This window comes from Plectropomus leopardus, chromosome 11 (assembly GCF_008729295.1).
Source record: "Plectropomus leopardus isolate mb chromosome 11, YSFRI_Pleo_2.0, whole genome shotgun sequence".
NCBI lineage: Eukaryota > Metazoa > Chordata > Actinopteri > Perciformes > Serranidae > Plectropomus > Plectropomus leopardus.
In genome coordinates, this window is record NC_056473.1 from 1,700,304 (window position 1) to 1,725,740 (window position 25,437).

General features: G+C 41.5%; 1 protein-coding gene across 1 annotated transcript in view; it reads right to left on the reverse strand.

Moving 5' to 3' along the window:
- otogl (otogelin-like) overlaps positions 1-25,437 on the reverse strand; it is a 39,787-nt gene continuing 14,350 nt past the window's right edge. Inside the window, exons 26-57 of the mRNA XM_042495985.1 lie at positions 24,235-24,369; positions 23,939-24,085; positions 21,741-21,860; positions 21,394-21,510; positions 15,998-16,154; positions 15,693-15,719; positions 15,379-15,558; positions 15,016-15,294; positions 14,813-14,930; positions 14,643-14,722; positions 12,894-13,801; positions 11,380-11,557; positions 11,105-11,247; positions 10,993-11,016; positions 10,420-10,512; positions 10,134-10,323; positions 9,821-10,038; positions 8,973-9,114; positions 8,686-8,871; positions 8,349-8,561; positions 7,085-7,189; positions 6,861-6,968; positions 6,614-6,715; positions 6,432-6,536; positions 6,259-6,299; positions 6,088-6,151; positions 4,951-5,129; positions 4,686-4,790; positions 4,493-4,612; positions 3,351-3,396; positions 755-834; positions 1-201 (exon numbers count right to left, since the gene is read on the reverse strand). Coding sequence (XP_042351919.1) covers positions 1-201; positions 755-834; positions 3,351-3,396; positions 4,493-4,612; positions 4,686-4,790; positions 4,951-5,129; positions 6,088-6,151; positions 6,259-6,299; positions 6,432-6,536; positions 6,614-6,715; positions 6,861-6,968; positions 7,085-7,189; positions 8,349-8,561; positions 8,686-8,871; positions 8,973-9,114; positions 9,821-10,038; positions 10,134-10,323; positions 10,420-10,512; positions 10,993-11,016; positions 11,105-11,247; positions 11,380-11,557; positions 12,894-13,801; positions 14,643-14,722; positions 14,813-14,930; positions 15,016-15,294; positions 15,379-15,558; positions 15,693-15,719; positions 15,998-16,154; positions 21,394-21,510; positions 21,741-21,860; positions 23,939-24,085; positions 24,235-24,369 — 4,911 coding nt within the window. The remainder of the gene's footprint in view (positions 202-754; positions 835-3,350; positions 3,397-4,492; positions 4,613-4,685; positions 4,791-4,950; positions 5,130-6,087; positions 6,152-6,258; positions 6,300-6,431; positions 6,537-6,613; positions 6,716-6,860; positions 6,969-7,084; positions 7,190-8,348; positions 8,562-8,685; positions 8,872-8,972; positions 9,115-9,820; positions 10,039-10,133; positions 10,324-10,419; positions 10,513-10,992; positions 11,017-11,104; positions 11,248-11,379; positions 11,558-12,893; positions 13,802-14,642; positions 14,723-14,812; positions 14,931-15,015; positions 15,295-15,378; positions 15,559-15,692; positions 15,720-15,997; positions 16,155-21,393; positions 21,511-21,740; positions 21,861-23,938; positions 24,086-24,234; positions 24,370-25,437) is intronic.

Genomic DNA, 25,437 nt, shown 5'->3' on the forward strand with positions numbered 1-25,437 from the left:
TTAGTTCCACTGGCAGGAACAGTCCAGAGGCTCTTGGAAGTTGTACTCCACCACTGTGGCGTTACGAGAGCAGTAGAGTGTGACAGAGCGGGTTTGTAGTCCACTCTCACGGCAGCATTTACAGAACCGTGCGTGACTGTTGATGTTAAAGTTGAATATGGTGGCAGATGGGCATTTCCCATCACAAGAATAGACTGTTACCTGTAAGATGAACGATATATGATGAAATAAGGAAGTATAGAGCAATGCATCGTTGTATTTTTTAAAAAAATAATGTATAAAGTGAGAAATAAGCACAGCCAACTATCTCAGACGCAGGTGCATCACTTGAGTCTTGAAAAGAAAATCCTGCACACTGCTCTTGCTCAGCATCACAATTTATTGGTTACACAAACTAAGATTTCGACCACTAACTTAAAAACTCTTGATGAAGGTCCAGAGGGATCCCTGCACACTGTCCCCCTTACTGCTGACATATTTATTGTGTGAAAAGCATCAGGCTGATAATGCAAAGCAGTTTCAGGTGTCCTCTGATAGGATGATGAAAAAATTTAGGCAGTCTCTGTGTTTGTATATATGTAGAAAAGTTTTGAAAAGGTCGGGGGTTTTTGTTTTTTTTTTTCACTCAATAAATATGTCAGCAGTAAGCGGGACAGTGTGATGCTGAGCAACAGCAGTGTCATTTCAAGACTAAAGTCATGTATATAATTTTCTTGCCTCTTCATTTTATGTTAGCATGTCTTTTTTCTCTCACCGGTGCGTTGCTCCTGCAGTCATCTTTTCTAATGGTAGTGCGAATGGCCACACGTTTGCACGTCTTAGCATCCTCTTTACCTACACACATGTTCACACAGCATTAAGATGCAGACACAGAGAGACACTCACAAGTCACTTCAGACAGTACATTCAGAACGGTAATATCACCAACACGACATGCCATTTAAAGTCTCTGGAAACATGGCTTGAAATAGTAAGAATGCACATATCAAAGTTGAGTGTCTCATTAAGTATCTACAAAAATCTGAGTGAAAATAAATGTTCCAAACTATTATAAAACTGAGTTGAAAACAACTAATTTTGAAGATAACAGCATTTCTCCAGACTGTGTGGGCATGGCAGATCATGTTTTGATTGACACCTCCTTTGATCCCACCTTTGTCAACTGTCTCGTCTCTATGACAGCCATGGAGCAAAGCAGAGTCGGAGTGGTGCAGCTCTATCTGCTCCAGCCCTGACTCTGGCTGCGTTCATAAACGCTCTACGATAACATGAGAGAGCTGTTGTTTGAAGCCACAGAGTGTTCTGTTTCTCCATGAATTAACCAACCGTTAAGTTCATCACACATTCACTCTGTTTGGCCGTTTGCTGCTCCTTCTCCCCAGACTGGGTGCCCAGAGTGAGCTCTGACACTCCCAGACCGCATTGCTCTGGGTAACTCAACGGTACATTACAGCAGCACTCTGAATTGACCAGTCCAGTTTGTGCCAGAGTGCGCTCCACAGCACTCGGAGTGAGTGTTACTGAATGCACCCTATTGAAAGGAGCATTGAAGAATTTTTGACATGTTAATTTAGTATCAACTGACAGCTGACTGTGATCTTTTATTGGCTTTATTCATATTACGAGGTATGGACAACTACGCCCAAATCAAGCCACCTTCAGTAAACTGAGAAAAAACTAAAATGACAGTATTTCAGATTTGGATAAAGGCTCATGTCTGATCATTTCTGATGCTTTTCAGTATCCATGTAAGACCTGAAATTACATATAAAGAAAGTTTTTGGTGATTTGGGTTCCCAGAGGCTTTAACAACAGAAAGCATAAAGATGCAAGTTCAAACATACACAAAGAAATGCACACACACACACGCACGCACGCACGCACGCACACACACACACACACACTGGTAAACACACAAACATACTCTTTGATTGTTTTACCGCAGAGGTCTGTTACCCACACAACCCTGAGAAGCCTATTGAGCAGGGCTCTTTGTTGCCCAGCAGTAGAAGCTTGAGTTGATTGACAGTTAGGTGATGGGGGACACAGTTCTCTCAGCAGAGATCCTTCTCTCCTATTGGCTAGTGACCTCAACTTAACCTTACTTTTAAGCCAATCAAAGCTAGTCTAAAGGATTCTGTGTAGGGCTGGAATGTATGAAAAGAGCAAATGATCTCTAACTCTTTCCTAATGGAAAACTGAAGCTCATTTTGTCTCACTCTTTGATTCGATAAAGTCTTTCTTTATTATAATTCACATTACATACTGTCTGATGGATGGTTTTACGCCTGAGATTTATGCAAGGTTAGATGTTGTTCATGTTGTGTTTTGGGGGTTAACCAGTGGGGGAGGAAGATGATGAAAAAACAGGACACACAAAACACAAAAATAGACTCACACCCCACACATTCACACAAAGTTTGAAAGTGCAAGTGAATGAGTCACTGTGTGTCAGGATGCCAGAGAATCACTGTAAAGTGGTGGTACCTGTGTCACAGTTAGTACTACCAGTGGGGGTTACGGGATTAACGGTAAATGGTAAAACACCCACTCCAGCACCTGGGAGCATCGTCAGGATCGCAGCCGTCCAGTTCAAAGAACGTCATGAGAATACACACACAAGGTTATGTTTGGTTCAGAAAACACAGTTCAGCGTAACACACAAACACACAGAGGACGGAATGAGTGCAGCTGGCATGCTCATGGATTTCGCTTCTTTTTTGGGCCACTCTGGGCAGTCAGCCAAGGAACTCAGTCATTTGATGTACTACAAAGAGCAGCTGAGCAGGGCAAACCCTATCCCTGCACCACCTCGCATCTTCATTGGTAAAAGGCTAACCATGGAGCACCCTGATTGGCCAACACTGCAAGGTCACGGCAAAAGCAGGCAAGCGGGCAAGGCTGCAGTGCCAAATCCACAGAGAGAGAAAATGTCACCATTACCTGTTTATTAAAGCTTCAATCCACACAGCCTGTGTAACAAATATCTTATTACCCATTATCAAAAGTATTGTCGTTAGGGTATTAAAGTAGACATGAAGAATCACATATCATGAGATTCTGAAAGCAAAAGTGCAGGAAGTTGTTTGTGGACTTGTTGATGATACCAAATGTTGTCATTTCCACCAAATATTCCTTCTGTCTGAGCTGTGCTGGCTCTTATGTCAACAGAAGATGTGGGAAATATAGTGACAGGCCAACAACAGGCTTTATCTCCACCCTCTACATTAGACCACATCCCCAACCACTCAGCCAATAAGCCCATCCACTGCCAGGCAACAAGGCGTGCACCCCCTCTGATTGACAGCTCAAAGCGTCACCAGAAGCATTAAATGAATTTGAAGACTCACATGTCCTGCAGCAACCGTCCACATAGCTCTGAACCACACCGCCACTCTGCAAGAGGAGAGTAAGACGAGAGCAGAGTTAATGTGAAATACGATTCAGTGGACATCAAAGAGAAAATAAACCTTTCATACATAATATGGGTACAACAATCAATTAGCCTTCAATCATAATTGACAGATAGCTGAAGGTTGATACAGTAGTCAACTGCTCTATTAAAGAGCAAAGCCTTTATAACGTATGTTAATTAAACTGTGAGCAGGAAATGGCAGAAAGTGCGACTTAGTTACCCTCTGTAAAGATGTCTCAGAGATTCAATCTCATTGCACATGTATTTTTTGCAACCCAAATTTGCACAAATGCAAATGTTTCTCACACATTTTGTGTTTTCAGGTAAATTATGCTCCAGAAATGGTTATTGTTATTTTTTAAAATAAAATTATTCAGTTGTGCAGCACTTTTAGATTTCCAATTGCCATTGGACAGAGAAAGAGAGAGCAATGACTTGTTGCTCTATAAGCTATAATCAAACGTAGGTCAAAAAACTTGCGTAGGGTGCTCATAGAAAACGGGAACCAACAGGAGGGGGAAAGAAAATCCAGTCACCCCAAAAATGTGAAAAACGTGAAAACCGAGGAGGAATTACATTAAAGTGCCTTTATTATAGAAACTAAATAATTTAAAAAGCCCAAATTTTTCAACCACTGGCAGTCTTCATCAGAGCTTTAAAAACATCACACAGAACTGATCAAATACTGACCCTGTAGTTTGGCTGGAAGTGTGATGCTAAAAATGACATCTGCAATAGTAATGACGGGTGAGGCAACGGCGAAACATTTGACGTAAGCACAAGTTTAATTAACGTGTTTGTGACTGGTCTGTGTGCCCAGAGGCTCCTATCTGCACCCTGAATGACGGACACACAGTAAGGGCCGGTAAAGAGACACACTTTGCTCTAGCAGACATCTCCACAGTCAGTAACTTCAACCATCAGCTCACACCAAAGCAATCTAGACTGATTAATGGCACTACAGGTAATAGGAAACTTGCGTTTTTGATTTTGGGGCCAACTTTCCCTTTAAATTACTATCTATCTATCTATCTACATATATATATATATATATAAAATACATTTGGAGATCCTGACCTGAATACACTCTGTGTCATTAAAAGGCGGGCAAACCACCCCAGAGGCAAGTATCACGGCTCCCACTGCTGTTTCCATGCAGTCGTAACGTGTGCAGTTCTCCACCCAGGAACTCCCTGCCTGCACACACAATTAGAATCAGTACTTCTCAAAAAGCCGAGCATTGAGCACATGCAGATGTGTTTGTCCTTACAGCAAAAAGCTCTGTTGTCCCGTTTTCGTTGGTGAAAGTACAGGAGACATTCTTACAGGAGCCGCAGCACACCTGAGGGTCCGAGGATGTTACATATACCTGGTGCTAAAAGACGAGGCAGATGCAGAAGTGAAGGATGAGCACAAGAGATGCAGAAGGGAGGATAAGTGGATGAGGCATGGTGTAGAAGAGCCAGTAATAGGGGTGAAATGCTTCTCACAATGACTATGTGATGTATGAAAATGTGTTTGTGTTGGACACATACTGGCCCACATTTTTGGGAGCAGTTGACGGAGGTAATTTCCATAGCGTAGAAGCCTGAGTCTGGATCCTTGTGATGCAGACAGTGGACAGTGTAACATAGTTCTCCTTCAAAGTACTGAACCAGAGACTGACCTGGGCCCAGCACTGTGACCCCTTGGAAAAGACAGACCTCTGCTTTCTCTGCACACACAAAAACAGAGGAGATGTAATCACACCATACCTTAGGTTACAAATAAAACATATGCTCATGGTAAATATGAAGGTGGCAGGGAGCCTGGACATGGAGCAGTGTGAAGCAGCACATGAAACAATGGCTTCAGCATGTCAGTCAGGCTGCCGCACTCAGTATTAATACATACAACAAAGTAATAATACTTCATTACAGTATGTTTTTTTCATTTTTTTTGAGTATCTGTACTTTATTTCTGTCAACTTCCTCTTTTACTCTACTGCATTTCCCAAATAAAATGTAACATATTACTCCACTACACTACTTTTTAGTTACTTACTACAAAATAGGGAAGGAAGAAAGGAAGGTAATAAGGTGAACAGGTGAATGAAAGAACAGGAGGGAGGGAAAAACTGGACTTTGATCTTTAAATCATTTAATTTGTGAAAAAATTCATCAAGGGCGATGTATGCTCCATTTTTAAGGTGGTGTATGTTATGAAGATATTAACAATTCTCAAAATTAATAATTCTCAAATTTGCTTTTTATTACTATAATTTTCTTGTACTTTTACTTTCACCACTTAAGTACATTTAGTATTATAAAATTACTTTTGATACTTAAGTACAGTGAATATCAAATACTATATTTGATATTCACTGTACTTAAGTATCAAAATATATATATATATATATATATATATATATATATATATATTTTTTTATTTCATTTATTTTCTTTTAAAATAAATTTGAATTTTAAAAAAGTACTTTAAGATTTTCTATTTAAGATTATTATTTTTTTGGTGTAATAGGAGTAGGGAGAGGGGGAGAGAGAGAGGATGACATGCAGCAAAGGGCCCAAGATTCGCTGATCTGAGACTTTTTTAAGGATCTGCAGGATCCCTGTCAGTTGTAATACTAGTGTCAGGTGCGTGTCTATGAGTTTTAATGTTTGCGTTACACATACGGCAGGTATGCTGAGGACAGCCACAGTTGGTGCTGCTGTCTGGGACCTCGACCAGCACTTCCCCCTGAGAGACAAACAGAGTGCTGACTCAACAGGAGCTGCTCACTTCCTCTTTCTTCAAGCAAAGACCTGATTAGACAGTGAGTTGTGATGCAGCATTTGCTGACTTACCACTTGACAGATGAGGAGAGAGCTGTCCTCACAATGGCATTCTAGGAGTGACAGAGAGAAAGTTAAAGAAAGAGGTGGTGTGAAGTTTATGTAAGTAAATGACAGGCATAACAACTTCTGGGCACATCAGCCACAAGCAGGATGTATGTATGTGTGTGTTTTTGTGTGTGTACCACAATGCTGCTGTGGGCAGCAATCCCCTGGGACGGCGGTTTGAACCAAAGAGAGACCAGGTGCACAGGTCACAGATGGTTCAGGACACAGGTTGACATCGCACACTGCAACACATGGGAGAAAGTATAAAGATGACTTTAAAGACACAGAGATAAAAGCACACATATACACACAAACTTACCACAATGGTACTGAGGACAGCAGCTGTTGGTGGTGTTCAGATCCACAGCCAGAATTTCTCCATGTAAACATGTTGGAATGGGTTCAATGCATGACTCACACACTGCCCCAACAGAAAACACAAACAACACACTCAGTTTTGTTGCTGTAAGTGATGGAGGTGCAAAAGATGGAAACACAGCAGATGGCCAACCTCATACCAGAGATTTAAGTTTTACACTGACCTGTGAACCACAATTAAAACTTACCACACAGGTAGGAGTAGCAGCAGGATTTCCTCCCCCTGACCTCCACCAGGAACTGATCTTCCCTGCAGCTGGGGGCAGACACAGGAGGGCATGCCATGGGGTCACACTCTGAGAAAGACCAGTCACAGCAAAGCGTTTAGTGAGAGTAAAAGTTCAGGCCAACAATTAAGAGTTTACGCCAACACTTTGCGGGAAACAGTGGAGAAATGAAAGTCTTTTTTCACCACATCTGTACTCGGGGCAGCAGGACAGAGCACTGTAACCAATCACCAGCCTGTTCCCATTGTCACAGGGTGGAGCCTCGCTGTCACAGATGGTCATGTTGCACTCTGACAAGGAATGAAAGAGCAAAAAAGATGGAAAGGAAAGATAATTTAACAGATCATGTTTTCACAGAAATGTCATGATTTGTGGTCTCTGGAATTATAAATATTTGGGGATACTGGTTAACTACAGAACTGGTAAACCCACATAAATCAATACAATATTATCAAAAAGTTGAAGACATGAGGGAATGCTTTCTTCCCAAGAAATGTTGAAATCTGTGAGAATTAATTTAAATTCTCACACAACTTCAAGGTGCATATTGATGTTTTGACTATTTATATTCTACTATTCATATGTTTTCTGGGTGTGGTTGTTATATAAGCCCATATAGGTTTCTACCACAACCTTACATGTACTTTTTATATGTTTTATCCTCATTGTTGCTTTCTAATATTTTCTATTACAAGGGTGCCAGTTAGTCAACCGCAAAACTTCATCAACACATTTGTTTACAAACTCTCACACAACCAGTGCAGTAACTCTTCAGTCAGTCGTATGCTCAATAATTTCCAAGCACATGTATTTTTGCTAGACTGTAATATTTAAAACACTTCTTTTTTAAATTTTGTATTTCTGTTTTGCTTTATTGTGTATCTGTTTTTAATGTAAAGCACTTTGGTTTTTATTTGTAAAAAAGTACTATAAAAAAAAAAAACTTTACTTACTTACTTCTGCAGAAGCAGTCTCAGGCCCTGAGGAGTAGTGCACCTGCAGTGTGTAAGCTGTTTTAAATATTACAGGTTCAGTGAAAACGCATGTGTGTGGGAAGCACTGAGCATACAGGTGGATAAATGAGACTTGGATATTACTGTTTGTGTTGTGTGAGAATTTGTAAACTGACTGAAACTTTGATATAGTTTTGCCGTTGTTAAATGTGGTCCCCCATGACTCCAATCATGAAGATTGTTCACATTTTTTGGATTCTTTGGTCACCTTTATTAAGGCATGCAGGAAAAACTTTCTAAATTCAGTGTTACATGGTACGAGTAACTGACATACAAATGATCATTCAGGGGAAAGACATCCTCATTTAAATGCAGAATACTGTAAGGGGGAAAAGGGGAAAAGATTAAACCACCATGTCTCGAATGAAGGCTTCAGAAGTTTGCATTTGGATTAGATGCATTGCTTGGCAAAGAAGAACTTAATCTTTAAACTCACCACAGATCTTCTTTGGGCAGCAGGCTCCTTCCTCCAGCACATCCAGCACATACTCTCCCTCCCTCTCACACAACGGCGTAGCCACAGAGTTGCAGTCTGGCTCGACAGCCACCACAGAGCCATTCTCCATACACTTGTACAGACAGCAGCTGCGAGCAGAGCCATTCCACACCTCGCCCGGGGCCCTGGGGTTACCCTCATTATCTGTGCACACTGGATACAAGTAAATACACCATGTGTGGGACTGAGAGTAATATAAAGCACAGTCCAAAACTAAATCAGACTCTCTGACAGTGCAGCTTTCATCACAAAGGCATGTAATTACTCAGTCACTCACCACATCGGTCCTCAGTTACACAGAAAGGGGAGTCAGCACGGTGCAGGATGGTTCCACTGCGGCACACACACTCTTCTCTGATGAAGGAGCAGGTGGTCTCCTCGTAGTACTCTCTGTTCAGACAGGTGCGGCTGGCGCAGGTGCTCACACATGGCTGGTACTCCTTACCAGGGGGACAGCGCAATGCTACAGGATGACAGGCACTTAGCAATGCATGAGCAAACGAGAAACACCAATGAGGACATCTGTGGTACTTATGTGTTATTTCTTTGCCTGAGTCTCCTTACGGCAGAAGTTGTGTCGTCTCCAGCTGATGCAGACTTGATGTGTGTAGCAGACTGCCACGTACGCCGCAAGAAAGTCACACTGGTGGTCCTTGTAGTGCAGGTCCCCCGCCCACATGATGTCGCAGAACTGCTCTGGAGGGACCTGCAAACACACAACCAGTCCAAAGTCATAAAGGACTTTAACCTGGCCTGTCACAATCACTACTTCTGCTGAAAGATACATTGTCCTAGAAATCACTGAGATAAATAGCTGTTGATTCCTGAAAGTTATAATAATACACTCTTGGTACACTTGAAACTGTTTTAAACCAGCATTGCATCTGTACTCATCTTTTTGTTGTTGTTTATTAAACTTTCAACTGTAAAATATATTAAAAAAGTATTCTAAATTTATCAGACCCTGCTTTTATTGGACCATAGAACAGGAATGTATGGAACAATAATATTTGTAGAATGAGAAAAAAATTCAGCACCTTTGTATGGAGATAATCTAGTTTTTGTCTCAGTCTGTTAGATTACTAAAATCTGTGTCTTTTTCTTGAAGGGTACCCATTTTGACCATATCTTCGGAGATGTATCATTTGTAAATTAAGTGAGAGGGTGATTTTTTCTGTTAAGTATACGTCATTGATGGTGTCTACCCATTCTTCTACTGTGGGAGGGTCGGGGTGCAACAAATGTCTAGTGATCTTTTTCTGTGATTATCATAATGTTACTTTTACTCCCTTTTCTGTACAGATAAAATAAATGAAAATGGAAATTAAATTTATCTTTTCAGTACTGACGCACTGGAAAAGTAACTATAGAAGATAAACAACTGTAAAATGCTGTGTGAATCCTGTGGCTACTTTGCTATGGCATGGCATGAAGGCTCGCTGGTGGAGCATGGAGAGACAGGTGGAGCAGTCCCCGATGGTGCAGTTGTCTCCAACTCTGCGTGTGTGTTCCGTTTCGTCTGTAGTGTGGACTCTCCAAGCCTGCAGGAAGAGCATCATGTCTCCCACCTCTCTGACCACTGTACCGTTGGGCAGCTTCAAGTCGTCTTCTGGGTTCCCGTCACAACAACCTGACATAATGAGCAGATAGATGTTTTATGTAGCTGTGAGTGTGTGTGTGTGTGTGTGTGTGTGTGTGTGTGTGTGTGTGTGTGTGTGGCCTCACCACACAGTCCTCGAGTGGGAACAGATGCATTATAAGGAGCGTTGTACTGCAGCACCATGATGCCGGTGCTGTGATACCACTGTATGCTGACTCCGCCAGGTGTGTGGATCAGGTACATGCTGCCTGTATCTTCAACATAAAGGGAATGACGGGAAAACGGAAGTTTGGCAGGTCTGTAGTTTACAGTGACCTAGAATCAGACGGACACAAAGGCACACAAGAACCGCATAATTTGCATGAGATAAGTGGAACTCTTGGCAGTAAATTTGGTGGTAACATGACTCACCTTGCGATCCAGTCGGTTGATAATGATTCTGTAGGAGGAGGTGGTGATGTTAAGCTTCATAAAACATAGACCAGATGTTCCACCTGTAGGACTCTGTAGGGGAGTAAAATTAGAAAATATAATAATACATGATAAAATTAATCAAATGAACAATAACATGATTTTGATTAAAAAAACTTGACCCTTCTCTTACTGACTTGATATGATTTTTGTTAGGAATATAAAAGCACAACAACTCAAAGGACACTAAATCCCAGAGGATAGCACTTACAAGCATTACTAAAAGCAACAAACACAAATCATGGTAGCATGTAAATCAATGGAAACTTTTCCTCAATTTTAATGTCCTTGTCATCACAGTACTTTACCATTAGATTTTATTCCAAAAAAAACTTTTATTCCAAAAACTTGCTATTATTTCATTTGGAACATGTCTTGCTGACATTGTTGAGAAAGCAATAGTGACATGCCAGATGTGAAAGCCTGACAGCAGTAACCACGGGGGGCGGGCCTTAGCGAAGGGTCAAGTGTAGGGATTTGGAAATGACATGGAAGAGAAGAGACTGTACTCACAGTTCGTCTGATGGAGTTTACACTCTACAAAGAAAATAAAACATTTCACAAAAAATATATTGTTTTTGAGATGTCTTATGATGCAGTTCATGTTTTATTCTTCGTACGTTACCTGGCTGGTCGGACATTTCTCCACAGTTCCAATAATAGTCTCTCTGGGCAGGTTAACCAAGATGTAGGAGCCGTTGTCATACAGGGCAACGTTGTTGCCATCAAATGTGATGACACGAAGGTCTGACATGACAGTGCAGCGACCTGGCAAAACCAAACTGGATCATTAAAATCAAACATAGACTATTGCAGCAAATGATGGATTTTAATAACTACACCTGTCTATTATTGAATTACTCATAAAATCAGATTTTTAATGTAAACGAGCAGACTTACAGGGGCACTGCCACAGTGGACAGCAGGGGTCTGTGTTGATGAGAATAGGCAGGCCCAGCAGACTGCACTGAGGCTGCGTGGTGTTGTAACGACAGTGCAGAGAGGAGTTGTGAAGCAGCAGCTCTCCATTGAAACAGATCAGCTCAGCGCACTCATCAATGCGGTAGGAGTACGGAGGCTGTGGGAGCAAAGACACTCAAGTTGACACTGAAGTTTGTTCACGTTATGGCACTCCTTCATAGCCATCTGCAGTTTTTTTGTATAGGTAAACAGCATTTGTATACTTTCAGCTATCTTTTTTTCAGTGTCCACATCCTCCCATTATTAAATAGTGTCTGCATTTATAAGCCAGATCCCTGTGACGTTGCGGCCATAGCAACAATCAGTTCCAGGTAGACGACTGCCAATTAAATCCAACAGCACAAAATACACTGATAAAAACAAGCAATGGAGCCTTATGTTAAACATAACAAGATTATAGCTATTGCTAGTTTCCAACTCCTGTCCCTAAATTTGTTTTTAGCAAAGAAAAAGAAAAAAATAAGAAGATATTAGCATTACATACAATAATATGCATACAACAAATGTACGTATTTCATGTAATGTGCTCCTTTGGGGGTGTCTAAATCCACCGGCGCCAAGGTTTACTGTACTGCTGCGGACAGAGGGTGCAGAAAAATGTAGTTTAGCCGACTAAAAAATCTTTTTAAGTGTACACTATATATGTAATATTTTCGCTGAATTTACCTTACTCACTAACTGAAGGACGCAGTGTTAGACCAGCAACTCCAGTGTTCTGTGAAGTAAAATCACTGTTTTTTGTCAATGGAGTCTGTTGGCTTTGAGATAACTGCTTCAGTTCCCTGTCTGAATGGCTGTCTAGCAGCAAGATGAAGGTGAATTTTATATATCTGGCGCAGGGATTTTCTACACAGAAGTAACTGTCAACAAATGTTGTGATTCATACTATGTACAGATTGATTATGGATTCATACATATAGTAACACTATGCATATTAATAATATGAAATGTTATAATGCAGTGTTTAGAATAATATTTTATTTTAAAAGCATAAAGCATTTTATAATTAGTACCACATTTCTAGGAATGGAAAAGGCCGTTTTCACTTAAGGCATTATGACACAGTAATAAAAGCAAAGCTGTCAATAAAATAAATTATCTTAAATGAAAGTATTTAATTTAGCTGATTTGGTTTCAGCATCCTGACATTGTTCGCGCTGGCTCACTGTCACACTGTCATGGCGTTCTGAGACACTGGTACAGAACAGAGTCATCATTATTGTTATTAATAACACCTGCACGTTTCAACCAAGTCAAAATGTCTGCTGTGAAAAAAGTCCCACTGATACTTAATCACTTTAAGAGTAAATTCATCCATGTGAGTAATCAATTACATAGTACACCTTGCATCACTGTCCTAGTTTTAATATGCAAATTTATCTTCAAGATGTTTAAGTTGAAGTGCAAGAAAAGCCAGTACATGGAACACTTACTGTGCAGGGAGTGGTGGGCCAGAAGAATGGCTGCGTTGTTGATGCTTCCTCTGTGACAGGAGAGGTGTCAGGGCTTGGGATTGTTTCTGTGCTGATGGGTTCAGTAGTGGGCTCCAGGGTTGTAGGAAATGGTGCAGTGGTTGTCTCAGCTGTTGAGGTGTCTGTTGGGGGGGTGGTCTGGATGGCAATGGTTGTAGGTGCTGTTGTAGGCTGAGGAGTGGTTGTGGTTTGGGTGGTGGTTTCAGGGACAGAGGTGGTGGAGGTGGGGGCTGTCGTGACGGCTGTGGTGGGTGGTGGCGGTGTGGAGGGGGAGGTCAGAGGAGGTGAAGTGGAAGTTACTGGGGATGATGGCGGGGGTGTTAATGGTGTGGTAACGGTGGTAAAGGTAGGAGTGGAGGGCGAGGTGGTGGAAGAAAGAGTAGTAGGAAGTGCGGGAGAAGTCGAGGATGTAGTTGCCTCCGTGTATACAATGAGTAAGGATGTTGCTGTTGTGGTGGTTGTAGTGACCCCTGTGGTTACTGTGGTTTGGGTGGGGGTCATTTCAGTCGTGCTGAGAGTGGATGTCTCTGGCGCGGTTGAGGGAGTGGCAGTGGTAGAAATGGTGGTGGGAGGAGCGGGAGGAGTTGTAGATGTAGACAGGGTGAGTGGAGTGGTGACACGTTCAGTGGTTGTACTGGGAGTAGTGGTAGTGCTGGCTGTGGTTGTTGTGGGTCTCACAGTAGTAGAGGAGGTAGTGGTTGCTCTGGTGGTGGTTGTGGTAGTTGATGTGGTAGTAGTTGTGGTTGTTGCTCTAGGCCTTGTGGTAGTGGTAGTAGTGGTGGTAGTTGTAGTTGTTGATGGTGCTGTTGTAGTTCTGTTGGGCTGTGTCACGTATGAAAAAGGTGTTGGAGTTGGGGGAAGGGACACACCTAGTGGAGACATTGAACATTGTAATTCCATATTTGTATTGATTTTAAATAATACATTAAAGTTAGGGTAGACGGTAATGGCGTTACTGGACAAAACTCCATTCTCCTTTCTGCAGATTGTAATTCAGGTGGAATCAGAAAAAAAACAAAAGTTCTGCACCTCCTCTTGGCTCTTTTTTCAGGTGTTAAAAAAATCTAGCCTATTATAGGAGACTTTGGCCAATCAAAGGTTATTTAGAGTGAGGAGGTTCCTATTGGCTGTTGTTCGCATCCACAAATTGTTCTTATTTTGTTAGTACCCATTGATTTTTGGGATTGATCATGTTTTCCATATTTGCGCTCCTCTGACATAAGAGAAATTTTTACGAGTGGTCCAGAGCACTTGCACCAAGACAAGAGAAACATTTCCCATTTTCATAGACCACAAATTGTTGCCCAGAGTAAGGAAAAATAAGTTTTACAACAGTATTTCAAAAAATGCACGAATGTCATTTAATCAAATTTAATTTATGTTTTAGACTTATTAATTACTATATTATTCAATTTTGGGGCTAAAGGAATACTACTATTCTTGGTCCACTGATCCCAATTATTGTAACTTCAGTTAATGTGTGTCCCTCTGCTGACCAGAGCTAGAATGTAACTAAGTACATTCATTCAAGTACTGTTAAGTACAAATCTGAGATGCTTTTACTTTACTTGAGTATTTTGATCTTACTCCACTTTCCACCTCTACTCCAAAAGGAGGATTAGGATATTAGATAACTACTTTATAAACTAAGAGTTTTGCTCACAAACCATATAAAAATAGACAGACAAAACATTCATTTGTTTTACTCACAGTCCTCTGTGTAGACACATCTTCTAGTGACTTCATCAAGAACCATGTTCTTGGGACATCGTGGGAAGCAGCCCTCCACACTACAACATACAGACACTACTTCAGCTCCTGAGATAAGCATTGATCATACTGGTTGGGTATGAGTGCTTTTAAGGAGACAAGCTTCTTACGGAGGCAGGAACTGGCAGCGAGTGGCATCCGGATCACTGCACGTGTGGACACAAGGACTCGCACAGGCCTGGTAGCGCCACTCACACATCATACGGTAAGGAATCACAAAACTGCTTTCTGCCATAAGAGAGGAATTAGAGATGAGTTATTTTATGTGTGTATGCTAATGCATATATGTCGGGTGCATGCATGTGTTCCTGACCCTCCAGTGTGAAGCTGCTGCTGGCTTTGAAGCCCTCTGAGGTGTCGTATCTCTGAGCTCGTGCAGCAGTGCGTGTCAGTGTCAGAAAGATTCCAGGTTGGCCGACAAGCTCGAACGAGGTGTGACCTGGCAGAAACAGCCCCTGGTGCTGGATAAAGGTTGCCCTGCGACCAAACTCTGGCCCTCGACTCCAGCGCTCCAACTGGAGACGACTCCGTCCTGACACGACAAGGAAAAAATTTGGTCTCTCTGCAGATTCCAGTGACACCACGGGGACACCTGTGAAAATAAGGGAATGGAGGTTAATTCAACACCAAAAAATAAAAAGTAGTAGTGTGCAATTGTGCGAATGTGGAAACTCACGTGATGTTCGGTCCTTCTGCAGGCCTGCTGTGATCATGAAGTTGAACAGTAAGCCTGGGACAGGCAACTGCCCTGGTCTCTCTCTAACCAGAGGAAACACTGAGCTGCTGGTGCGATTCACTCCAAACATGGTGTCATGATAAACAGCACTCAGCAGAGAAAATGGGCCATCGCCTAGCTCTGTGGGGAAGCGAGAGGAAGAGGGAGGAAATTAATGCGATGACAAGCTAGCAGGGAATCATGTGTGTAAGGTTTGGAAACGACAATGATCAAAATAGCTCTCTGAAAACGACTTAACCCTCACTCATACATACCTTGATTATAGTATTCACAGTCATAGGCTGAAAGAGAGCAAGACAATCTTTTGAAAATTCAATAATATGATGTCTAAAAAAGAAAGAGAGTGAGATGGTTGAAAGCATCTCAGTTGCTCTGAGATAATATGTGACTGAGATGCAAAACAGTGGAGTATTGGTGTATGCACAGAGGGAGCGCTGAAAGTGGGTCAAAGAGGTAAGCAGAGGTCACATCTCTGACCAACACAGACAAGACTCATGTACTAGGATTGTGTGTGTGTGTGTGTGTGTGTGTGTGTGTGTGTGTGTGTGTGTGTACTCACGACAGACAGAGGGCGATCTCCAGTGTATTGTGACCCCCTGTTGACAGCATTTGTGTGCATATGCAGCGATGGATGTACAGAGACACTCACAGTCTCCCCCACGGTTACAGTTGCAGGTGTCTGTCAGGCAGTTCCTATAGAACCAAGCCACATCCACCTACCACACACACACACACACACACACACACACACACACACAAAAACAATCAGAAAGTGAACCAGGCCGATCTCTCTGGGGGAGACTTTTAGGGGGTGAGTAGTTTTCAATAATTCAGATAGGGAAAGAGTGATGAGATATCAGGACAAAGGAATGTGGGTCAACCTCTGGTGCAGAGGGGATCAGATGAGCTCTATGACACACAGACAAAATGCATCAGCAATGAGTTTGTCTGTCTAAAGGCAAAGTTAGCTGGCCTTCTGTGTTTTTGACATTGGCTACTGTAATGCATAAAACAGCATACTTCATCCCAGCAAAACTTGAATATGTATTATTATGATTATTCAGATGTGAGAAGCATAAATATAGTTTAGGCAGGGGCTACTTCCTGAGTGGAGCATCAAGCTTGCAATTAAGTATAGTCATGTTACTAAAATGTCTGAAGTAATTCAGACATTTTCTTATTTTCTAAAAAACAAGATGTGTTGATGGAGTAATTCACTGCTGAAATGATGGCCTTTTCATGTAACTGTCTCTGCAGTGTAAAGACACAAATACGTCCTGTTACTGTTCACAAACTCTTTAAATATGTTGTTTTTAGCCAAGAAATAAGCATTACAGTAACAAAAACTTGGTTTGTATTTGATCAGTACCTAGTTTTCCTGTTTGATCTTAGTTAGGTCTGTTAGAAGGAGAGGGAGAGCTGGCTCTCTCTCTTGATCAACTTCTGTACTCTTCGTGTCCTAATGCAGAAGTACAATCTGTAATTCAAGCAACAACCCTGGAGCCAGTCAATACGTTTACATGATGTTAGAAAAGGTCAAATTATTGTGTCTGATTTCGAGAAATTCAATTTAGTCTGATTTCAGTTGGACTAATATGTTTACATGTATTTAAAAGTCTAGTTTTAGTTGGACTAACACCCAGATATTTCAAATGGAAATCGAGCTATTCCGTCATGTAGACACCTCAGTCTGACTTTAAGTGGACTAGGTGATACGTTATTTACGTATAGGGACTGTTAATTACTTATGAGTCAGGCAAGAATGTGAATGCAGGCAGAGTTTGCTCAGAGCCGTTTGATAATATGTAGGTGATCTAACAGTTTTCTACCACAACGTTACTGTAAATAAACAGTAATGATTGTGATTTAGTCTATATCACAGACTGTATAAATAATATAGGTTTATTGCAGCTAGCTAAAAAGGGGGCATATCTCCTGCTTTGGTGGATTCTCTCCCGGTGCTTGTATACTGGGACAAGGACAGTAGTCCAGTTAAATGGCCTAATTGAGTTATAACCGTAGCTCCACTAAACTGTGCATGTTAACGAACTGAGTGAAATCCGCGGAATTACATGAAGAGTGTCATCCGGACGATTTTAACTGTGAGATAAGCAGGAAGATCTAGTTGCTGTTAATATGTAGTTAAGATTACCACAGTTCATTTAAGTACTACCCTCATTATTATGATATGTTTGCTCCACCCATACACTCCCTCCCGTAACCTCTGCTCATCGGACGCCAACCTCCTCTCCATCCTTCTCAGGACCAAGCAGCAGACCTGTTGCTGCCCCCACCCTATGGAACACACTCCCCAAACCCCTCCACACATCCAAATCCCACCTCAAGACCCACTTTTTTAAATCTGCTTTTAATGTTTGATTTATGCACATCGCTTGCTGGTCTGTCTTGCTTTTACTGATTTTGTTGTAATTTATTCTGCATGGTTTTACTGACTTTAATTGATTTTGTTTTTGTTTCTGTTAAGCGTCTTTGAGTATTGTGAAAAGCTGTAAAAATGTATTGTTATTATTATAAAACGCTGGTTGAAAATCAGCAAAATACCCCTTTAATAAAATCTGTGAAATATGGGCAAATGTTATACAAGTTAACATAATCTTTTTCTCAGTACAAACTTTCATTCAAAACAACAGTATCTGTAAGTGCATCACTTTTACAAAAGCATGTGTCAACTGCCAATAAAAACAAGTCCTTGTAAAGCAGGATGTCTTGAGTGTGTTCTCCAGTACAACACAATTTTTCTATCACACTATGAATCTCCCTTTTCCCTGAGTTTGAGTAAAGATATTGGCTTCAAAAGATGTCCTGTCATTCTGATTTTATACAACAAACCAGACAAACTGAATGTGTCTATGCAGAGAAGGGACAAAAAGCTAGAAAAAAATGTTTTTCACTTCTACAGCAAGCTTTAGAAGTGACTTCCTCGGATGGGTGCTTTTCGCTCCAATTAGGATATGGAGAAAACTCCAGCAAAGTCACTTGAATAGGACTGTTTGGCTAACTTTACTGGTGTTTTTAAATCTTACTTTCCTAACATCTGTTTTGAAAATCAGTCTGGACAGCCAGAGTGAATGTGACAGTCACTTTTCATGTCTGAGTGCAAAAGGAAAAACTCTGTCATCTAACATGAATTTATACATTAAAGCTTCAGCGCATCCACTACCCTTCGGATCCATTTATTTTTGTGTAACTGTCTTTTCTTTAATAGCCCAAGCAAAGAATAAAATTCTGTCTGGTAAAGTGCCGCATCAGTGCAGCTGCCTCTCTGCCACTCAGAATGATGAGTAAAGTACAAGGCCGTGGTTTTGTCGGTACTCTATAAAACATGTACCAATATTTTAATGCTAGGTTTAGAGTGCCAAGCGACATGCATATATGCGTCATGTACATGTTGTTTTTGTTGTCCTGAAACTATTTTGGCTTGATAAAGAAGGTACAAAAATAATATCTCAGAGAGGCACTCTAGGAAGAAAAAAAAGGTAGGAACACTTTCTCAAAGTGCACATTGGTGTCTTGCACTTCAGCCACTCTCTAGGAAGATCACAATAAGATAGCAGGAATTTGTCTCCAGGCTAAGCCATAGAATCTGAATGCAAAGCCACAGGATACCACAGGATTCAGTTACTCTACGTTACCTTAATAACAACATGCAAATACACAATGATACCCTGTGCAGTGTATCTGTTTCTCACTGAGAACGGAATAATAATGAAACCGTAGGCCATTTAAGACCCTTTTTAAGATCATTTTTGAACAAAACCTTTTTCTCATTAAAGAATTGCAGGTAAGTGAAGACTAAGGTAAGTAGTATATAATGGAGAGGCAGGTTTTATGTGGTCAGTTTTGGGTTCACTGGTAGGTTTAAAGGTTTGTAACATCAAAAATGTGGACTTTCACACACATTCGCACCTACGGTCAATTTAAAGTCACCAATTCACCTGCATGTCTCTGGACTGTGGGAGGAAGCCAGAAAACCCATAAAAAACCCATTCTGACATGGGCAAAACATGCAAACTCCACACAGAAAATTAAAAGATGGATAAATGAAATTAGTTAAAATGTTTGAGGCAATTAAGACCTTACAAAATCAAATTTAAGACCATTTCATGAGTGTTAACGCCTAGTAATTATAAAATTAAATTTTATTAATTTTAAGACTTTTTAAGGACCTGCAGATACCGATACTGTCTTTGACTTAAAACAAGAGCCATGACAGCACTCATTTACAAAGGGTTGTACTACCAAACAACAGAAATACGACTGCACACCAACCCACAGCTCCAACCACCTCGTGAAGTTTGCGGACGACACAACACTGGTGGGGCTCGTCACCAAGGGCGACGAGACTCACTACAGGAAAGAGGTTGAGCTCCTGACCATGTGGTGCAAGAACAACAACCTCCTGCTAAACGTCAGCAAGACTAAGGAGATTGTTGTCAACTTCCAGAGAGGCCACACCCAACACCTGCCACTGACCATCGACGGAGCTGCAGTGGAGAGGGTGAGCAGCACCAAATTCCTGGGGGTGCACATCAGTGAAGATCTCTCCTGGACTACCAACACCGCATCACTGGCCAAGAAAGCCCAGCAGCGCCTCTATTTCCTGCGCAAACTCAAGCTGGCAAGTGCTCCACCACCCATCTTGACTACATTCTACAGAGGAACCATTGAGAGCATCATTTCCAGCTGCATCACAGTGTGGGGTGGGAGCTGCACCGACTACAACAGGAAAGCACTGTAGCGCATTGTGAATACAGCTGGGAAGATCATTGGGGCACCACTCCCCTCTCTGCAAGACATTTACACCACCCGCCTCACCCGAAAGGCCACCACAATTGTGAGCTACGCAAGCCACCCCGCACACAATCTGTTCAGCCTCCTGCCCTCTGGAAGGAGGTACAGGAGCCTCCGCTCCCGCACTACCAGACTCACCAACAGTTTCATCCACCAGGCTGTGAGACTGCTGAACTCTCTCCCCTCTCTCCCCTCCTGAGGAGAGTTAAGTTATTAATTCTACCTCTCATTTGTGCAATAATAACCCCCACAGCTGCTACAATGTTTTTGTTTACACAGTTTATATACTGGTTATTCTTTTTTTGCACTACACTGTTTACACTGTTTATTTACTGATTATTCTGTTTTTGCACTATTTATTCTGCTGTTTACATTCTGTTTATCTGTTTTCTCTCTACTGCACTCATTACTATTTTTGCTCTTGTTTTTTGTTTTTGTTGTTCTTTTGTTTTGTTATATAGACTATATTTTTAATTCTTTAATTCGATTTTTAACTCTGTTGTGCCTGTGCACTTTACTGTTTGCCCTGTCCTGTCTGATATCTGTCAACGCATGGGATAGTGAGAAACGTAATTTCGATTCCTTTGTATGTCAAGTACATGTGAAGAAATTGACAAATAAATCTGACTTTGACTTTGACTTTGAAATCCTGAATAATAAACCATCAATAAGAGAATTAAAAACACATTAAATGCACCATATATGAGATCAAATGCACTGTAAAAAAATATACAAGGATTAGTTGCTGTAAGTCTGTTGTGTTCAACTCTACTGAAAGTATTAGTTAGTAAAAAAGTCAAGTGAATAAATTGGGTGTTGCAGTCAGATCTTTGGTGACTGTTTTGATGAAGTGGCCCCTGTGCATATATACATAGCTCCATCTGCTGGTCACATAGAGAAATACAGTACTGTAATAACATGCAGGAGTGTGTGCGTGTCCTTGTGTAGCTTGGATCTTGTGTGGTATTTAACTATGAGGAACAATGTATTTGCTGGGATCAGTTAAGAGCTGTTCCCATAACCCCTAACCAACCTCTACTCCCCTGTTGCAAGCAAGATAACCTTTCTACAGCTCACTCTGTATGCACAGTTTGTGTGTGTGTGTGTGTGTGTGTGTGTGTGCATCATCTCACTGGCACTCACCACATTGTGACAGGGTGCAAAGACATCGCTGTAGAGGAGAGCACACTCCCTCTTTGCGTACGGCTGTCTGCCTAAGTCGCCTTCACATGGTCGCTCAACTACGTAGTCACTTTCACACTAAAACACACACACACACACACACACACAGACACAGACGGTGATTGAGAGTCTGATTACTCTTAAATATCACAGTGGACTCAAGGGAGATAAGCACACATAAATTACAGGAGCAACTGAGAGCTAGGGGAGAAGTGAAAGAACAAGTGGGTGGGAGATACACAAAGATAGACAGAGGACAGAGGGTAAAGGGAGATTCAGTGGAGGAGAGGAGCTGGGCTGACTCATACCTGTCCCAGGGCCCAACTATCCCCAAAGGTCTGGGCATTACTGACTTCCATGTGGCTGGAGGTGGTCATATCGTTCACTGTCACGCTGTCAAAATTTCCACATAGCCCACTGAGAAGGCCCTACATGAGAGAAAAGACAGTAATTGAAAAAGGGTATTTATATCCACATCATGTAGGTGCAAGGCTATCAAAAAACAGTGTACATGAGAAAAAAGGTAGGTGATGTAGACTGATGAGTATTTTTAATATAGAGATGATTTTTTTTTTAAATCTTGTTATAATGTTTTTATCAATGGACATATGTTTGACATCAATGTTTTTCTCTCCTTATGTACTTTTTCTACATATTTTCTATGTAATTTTTTTCATTTTACATTGGCAATTGTTTTACCAACCTGGGTGGTTCAGATGGTTAACCACACCTGCCAGCATAGAGCTTGTCAGCCTATCTGTGTGCATTATGTATAAATATAAGTGTGGCTTCATCCTTTCAGACATTTGATTTTGCAAAGGTCCAAGTGGGATAGAAACGTTGTCTTGAAAACTTGTGTGGCATGGAGTAAGTGTGCAGGCGTTACCTCTTTCCTCAAAAAGAGACACTGAACCATGTTTTTAGGTTCACTAGATAATAACAGTCTAAACATACACCCATCAGCCAAAACATTAAAACCACTGACTGGCAATGGCATCCCCAGCAGGACAATGCACTATACCACAGCACAAAAACTGGACTCAAGGAGTGCCTTGAGGAATGCGGCAAAGAGTTCAAGGTGTTGACTTGATCGTCAAAATTCCCAGAATCCTGATCTGATCAAGCATTTTTGGGATTTACCAGTACTCCAGAGGTACCCCCAATCAATTGTGGTGCTCTTTGGATGGCAATGGGCTGTAACCTGTAGAGGCAAGGACACAGAAACTAATTGGGGTGTCCTGTGGTGTCTGACACAGAGGCGTTGGTCTTTTTTGATCTGTAGGTTCTGAGGTGTGGTGCCAGCATGTCCCAGAAATACTCGATCAAATATGGGGCCAGGTCTACGTCTAGCCACGTTCCTCGGGCCACGCCTGAGCAGTTTTTGTGGTGGGGCATGGTGCATTGTCCTGCTAGGCCACTGCTATTGGTGAGTGTCGATGCCACGAGGGTGTGCACATGGTCTTAAACTGTTAGTACGTTTACATGATGTTAGAAAAAAACTATTGTGTTAGTTTGATTAAAACTGCACTTTTAAAATACATGTCAACATGTTGTAAATTCTAGATGTCGGACTAACACACCCAGATACTTCGATCAGAGATCGAGTCACTCTGTCATGTAAACACCTCTGTCAGATTTTAATTGGACTAAGCATTCTGCCTGAGCTCAGTTGCCACGCTGGCCTCCCTCAGTGGTTAGAAATAGGGACTGTTCTTTTCTTATGAGGGGGTAGGGGGTGCTGTTAAACAGGTAAGGCATTTAAAATAAAAATGTAAGCACTGAGGAGGGACTTGTGTTTTTAATTTTGGCTTAGGTAAGGGACATACAGCTTGAAACTGTATATTTTATATTTATTTTAAATGAAGACGTCACACCCCAGCCTCATAAATAATATAGTCCTACAACACCGGCACGGAAGCCAAGTGATATCCTGCTGTGGACGGGACCACAGCAAAACATTTTAGCCACCTTGTGAAAATATTCTAAATATAACGTAGGTTACACTTAAACTAATATTGATTTTTTCAGGTGTGAAGGCAGAGTTTTCTCAGAGCTGTTCTACCCCAAAGTTATTATAAATAAACACTTCTAATCGTGATTGGGTCTTTATCAAAGACTATATAAGGTCTATAGCTAGTAGCTGAAGGGGGCATATCTCCACCTGCTGTGGAGGTGTCAGATATACTTTAGTCAATAAATGGACTCCCCCCCAGTGCCTGTATACTGAGACAAGAACAGAAGTCTAGTTCAATGACCTAATAGAGTTATAACCGTAGCTCCACTGAACTGTGCATGTAAATGTACTGAGCCTTTGGGTGGGTGGAGTATGTCAAGTGGCATCCACATGAATACCAGGACCCAAGGTTTCCCAGCAGAACACTGAATTGTAACGAGATCATCAGTATTATTCACCAGTAATGTTTTGACTGTCAAGTGTACAGTAAGTATACATATGTATGTCTGTCAGAGGACAATAAAATGTAAGTAATGTACTCCTAGTCCACACCTTCCACTGAGGTCCAGCTCTGATGTGTACAGTTGTCTTGCGGTCCCAGAGGATGGTCAAGTCCTGCTTGGAGAAGTGGACCACAGTGTAGTAGCCGGCTTTCCAAAGTTCAAACTCAGACCCTCTTCCTACAACAGTGGACGGACTCTAAGGCAAGAAAAGCAAAGTAATATTACTTGAAATCACTAGATTTGTACTATCATATTTAATCTATAAATTTTTGAGAGAAAAGGGGACACAGGTGCATAAACTTCATTGATAGAGAAAGAGCATGACTATGTGTGTATTCTGCGTACAGGGTTGCCAGAGTTGTCAGTGAAGTAGATCTTGGTGAGTCCCACGTGAATGACCAGTATTTTCATGCACACAATGCCGCTCTCATAGCAGTCCTTGTTTTGGGCAACAATGGACACCTCGCTCTCTCCTGCACTCTGGTAAGAAGGGAAGACAAAATATTACTCTCACGAGAGAAGTAAGTCTAAGCTCCTCTCATCTCTGTCTGAACACAGCATTATGTTTTTATTTGCTCACAATTTTCCTTTTGCTAAAGCCTCAGCAGCCAGAAATGCAAAATGTAAAACCCACATGGTAGATTCAAGCAACAAATCTGATTCTACCTTTTCAGGAAACAGTGTCTGTATACATTCTGGATACATGAGAGGTGACAAGAACAGGAAGTAACTCCAGGCTATTAACACACGGCTCTGACCTGCCTCCCCATTCTTTTCAGGTCTGCACGGTGGCCGGCAGCCTGCTGAGTCTGAATCAGAATGTCTGTTCTGCTAATTCTAATTCTATATCCCTGGGAGCGCAGGAGTCCTGGGGTTTGAAGTGAACACTGGCCTCTTTGTGTGACTACAGCTTTGCACAACGTCTGCTAGCATTACCGTGGTGCAAACCCACAGTACACACACACATACACACCTTAATCTGCTCTAATTAAAAACCACTCTATTTTCCAGGGTTAGAAACAAGCTTGGATCTTCTTCCCAGATCTAAATCAGTCTTGGCAAAAATGTGTGGAGGATGCTCCTCCTTTGCACTTAAACACATTCAATCTCTCACATGAACAGGTTTCCATTACAGATCTGCACAAAATTTACGTGATATTTTTGAAATGTTGATTAAAACACAATTGTGAGATGACTGTGTTTCCACTGAATGATGTTCTGTGACTTCTCCCCTGGTGATAACATTCCAAGGAGCATGGAGACTGATGTTCAAAACATTAGCAGCTTTATTTGTATTGCAGCCAACACACTAGCGGTCATTATTTCCAATCCAAGGCAACATAGGCGTGTTATGGAGCCATAATGGAAAGGCAAGCCCCTTATACATGGGAGGTGATAGTCCACGATTTCACAGAGGAATTGTGGATTCAAAACTTCCGGATGATCCACTCAACTTTTGAAGAATTATGTGATGCAATAACAGCTCTTGTAGCTCCTGCTGCATCATGAGGGAGCCAGTTCCTACTGACAAGCACACAGCCATAGCAT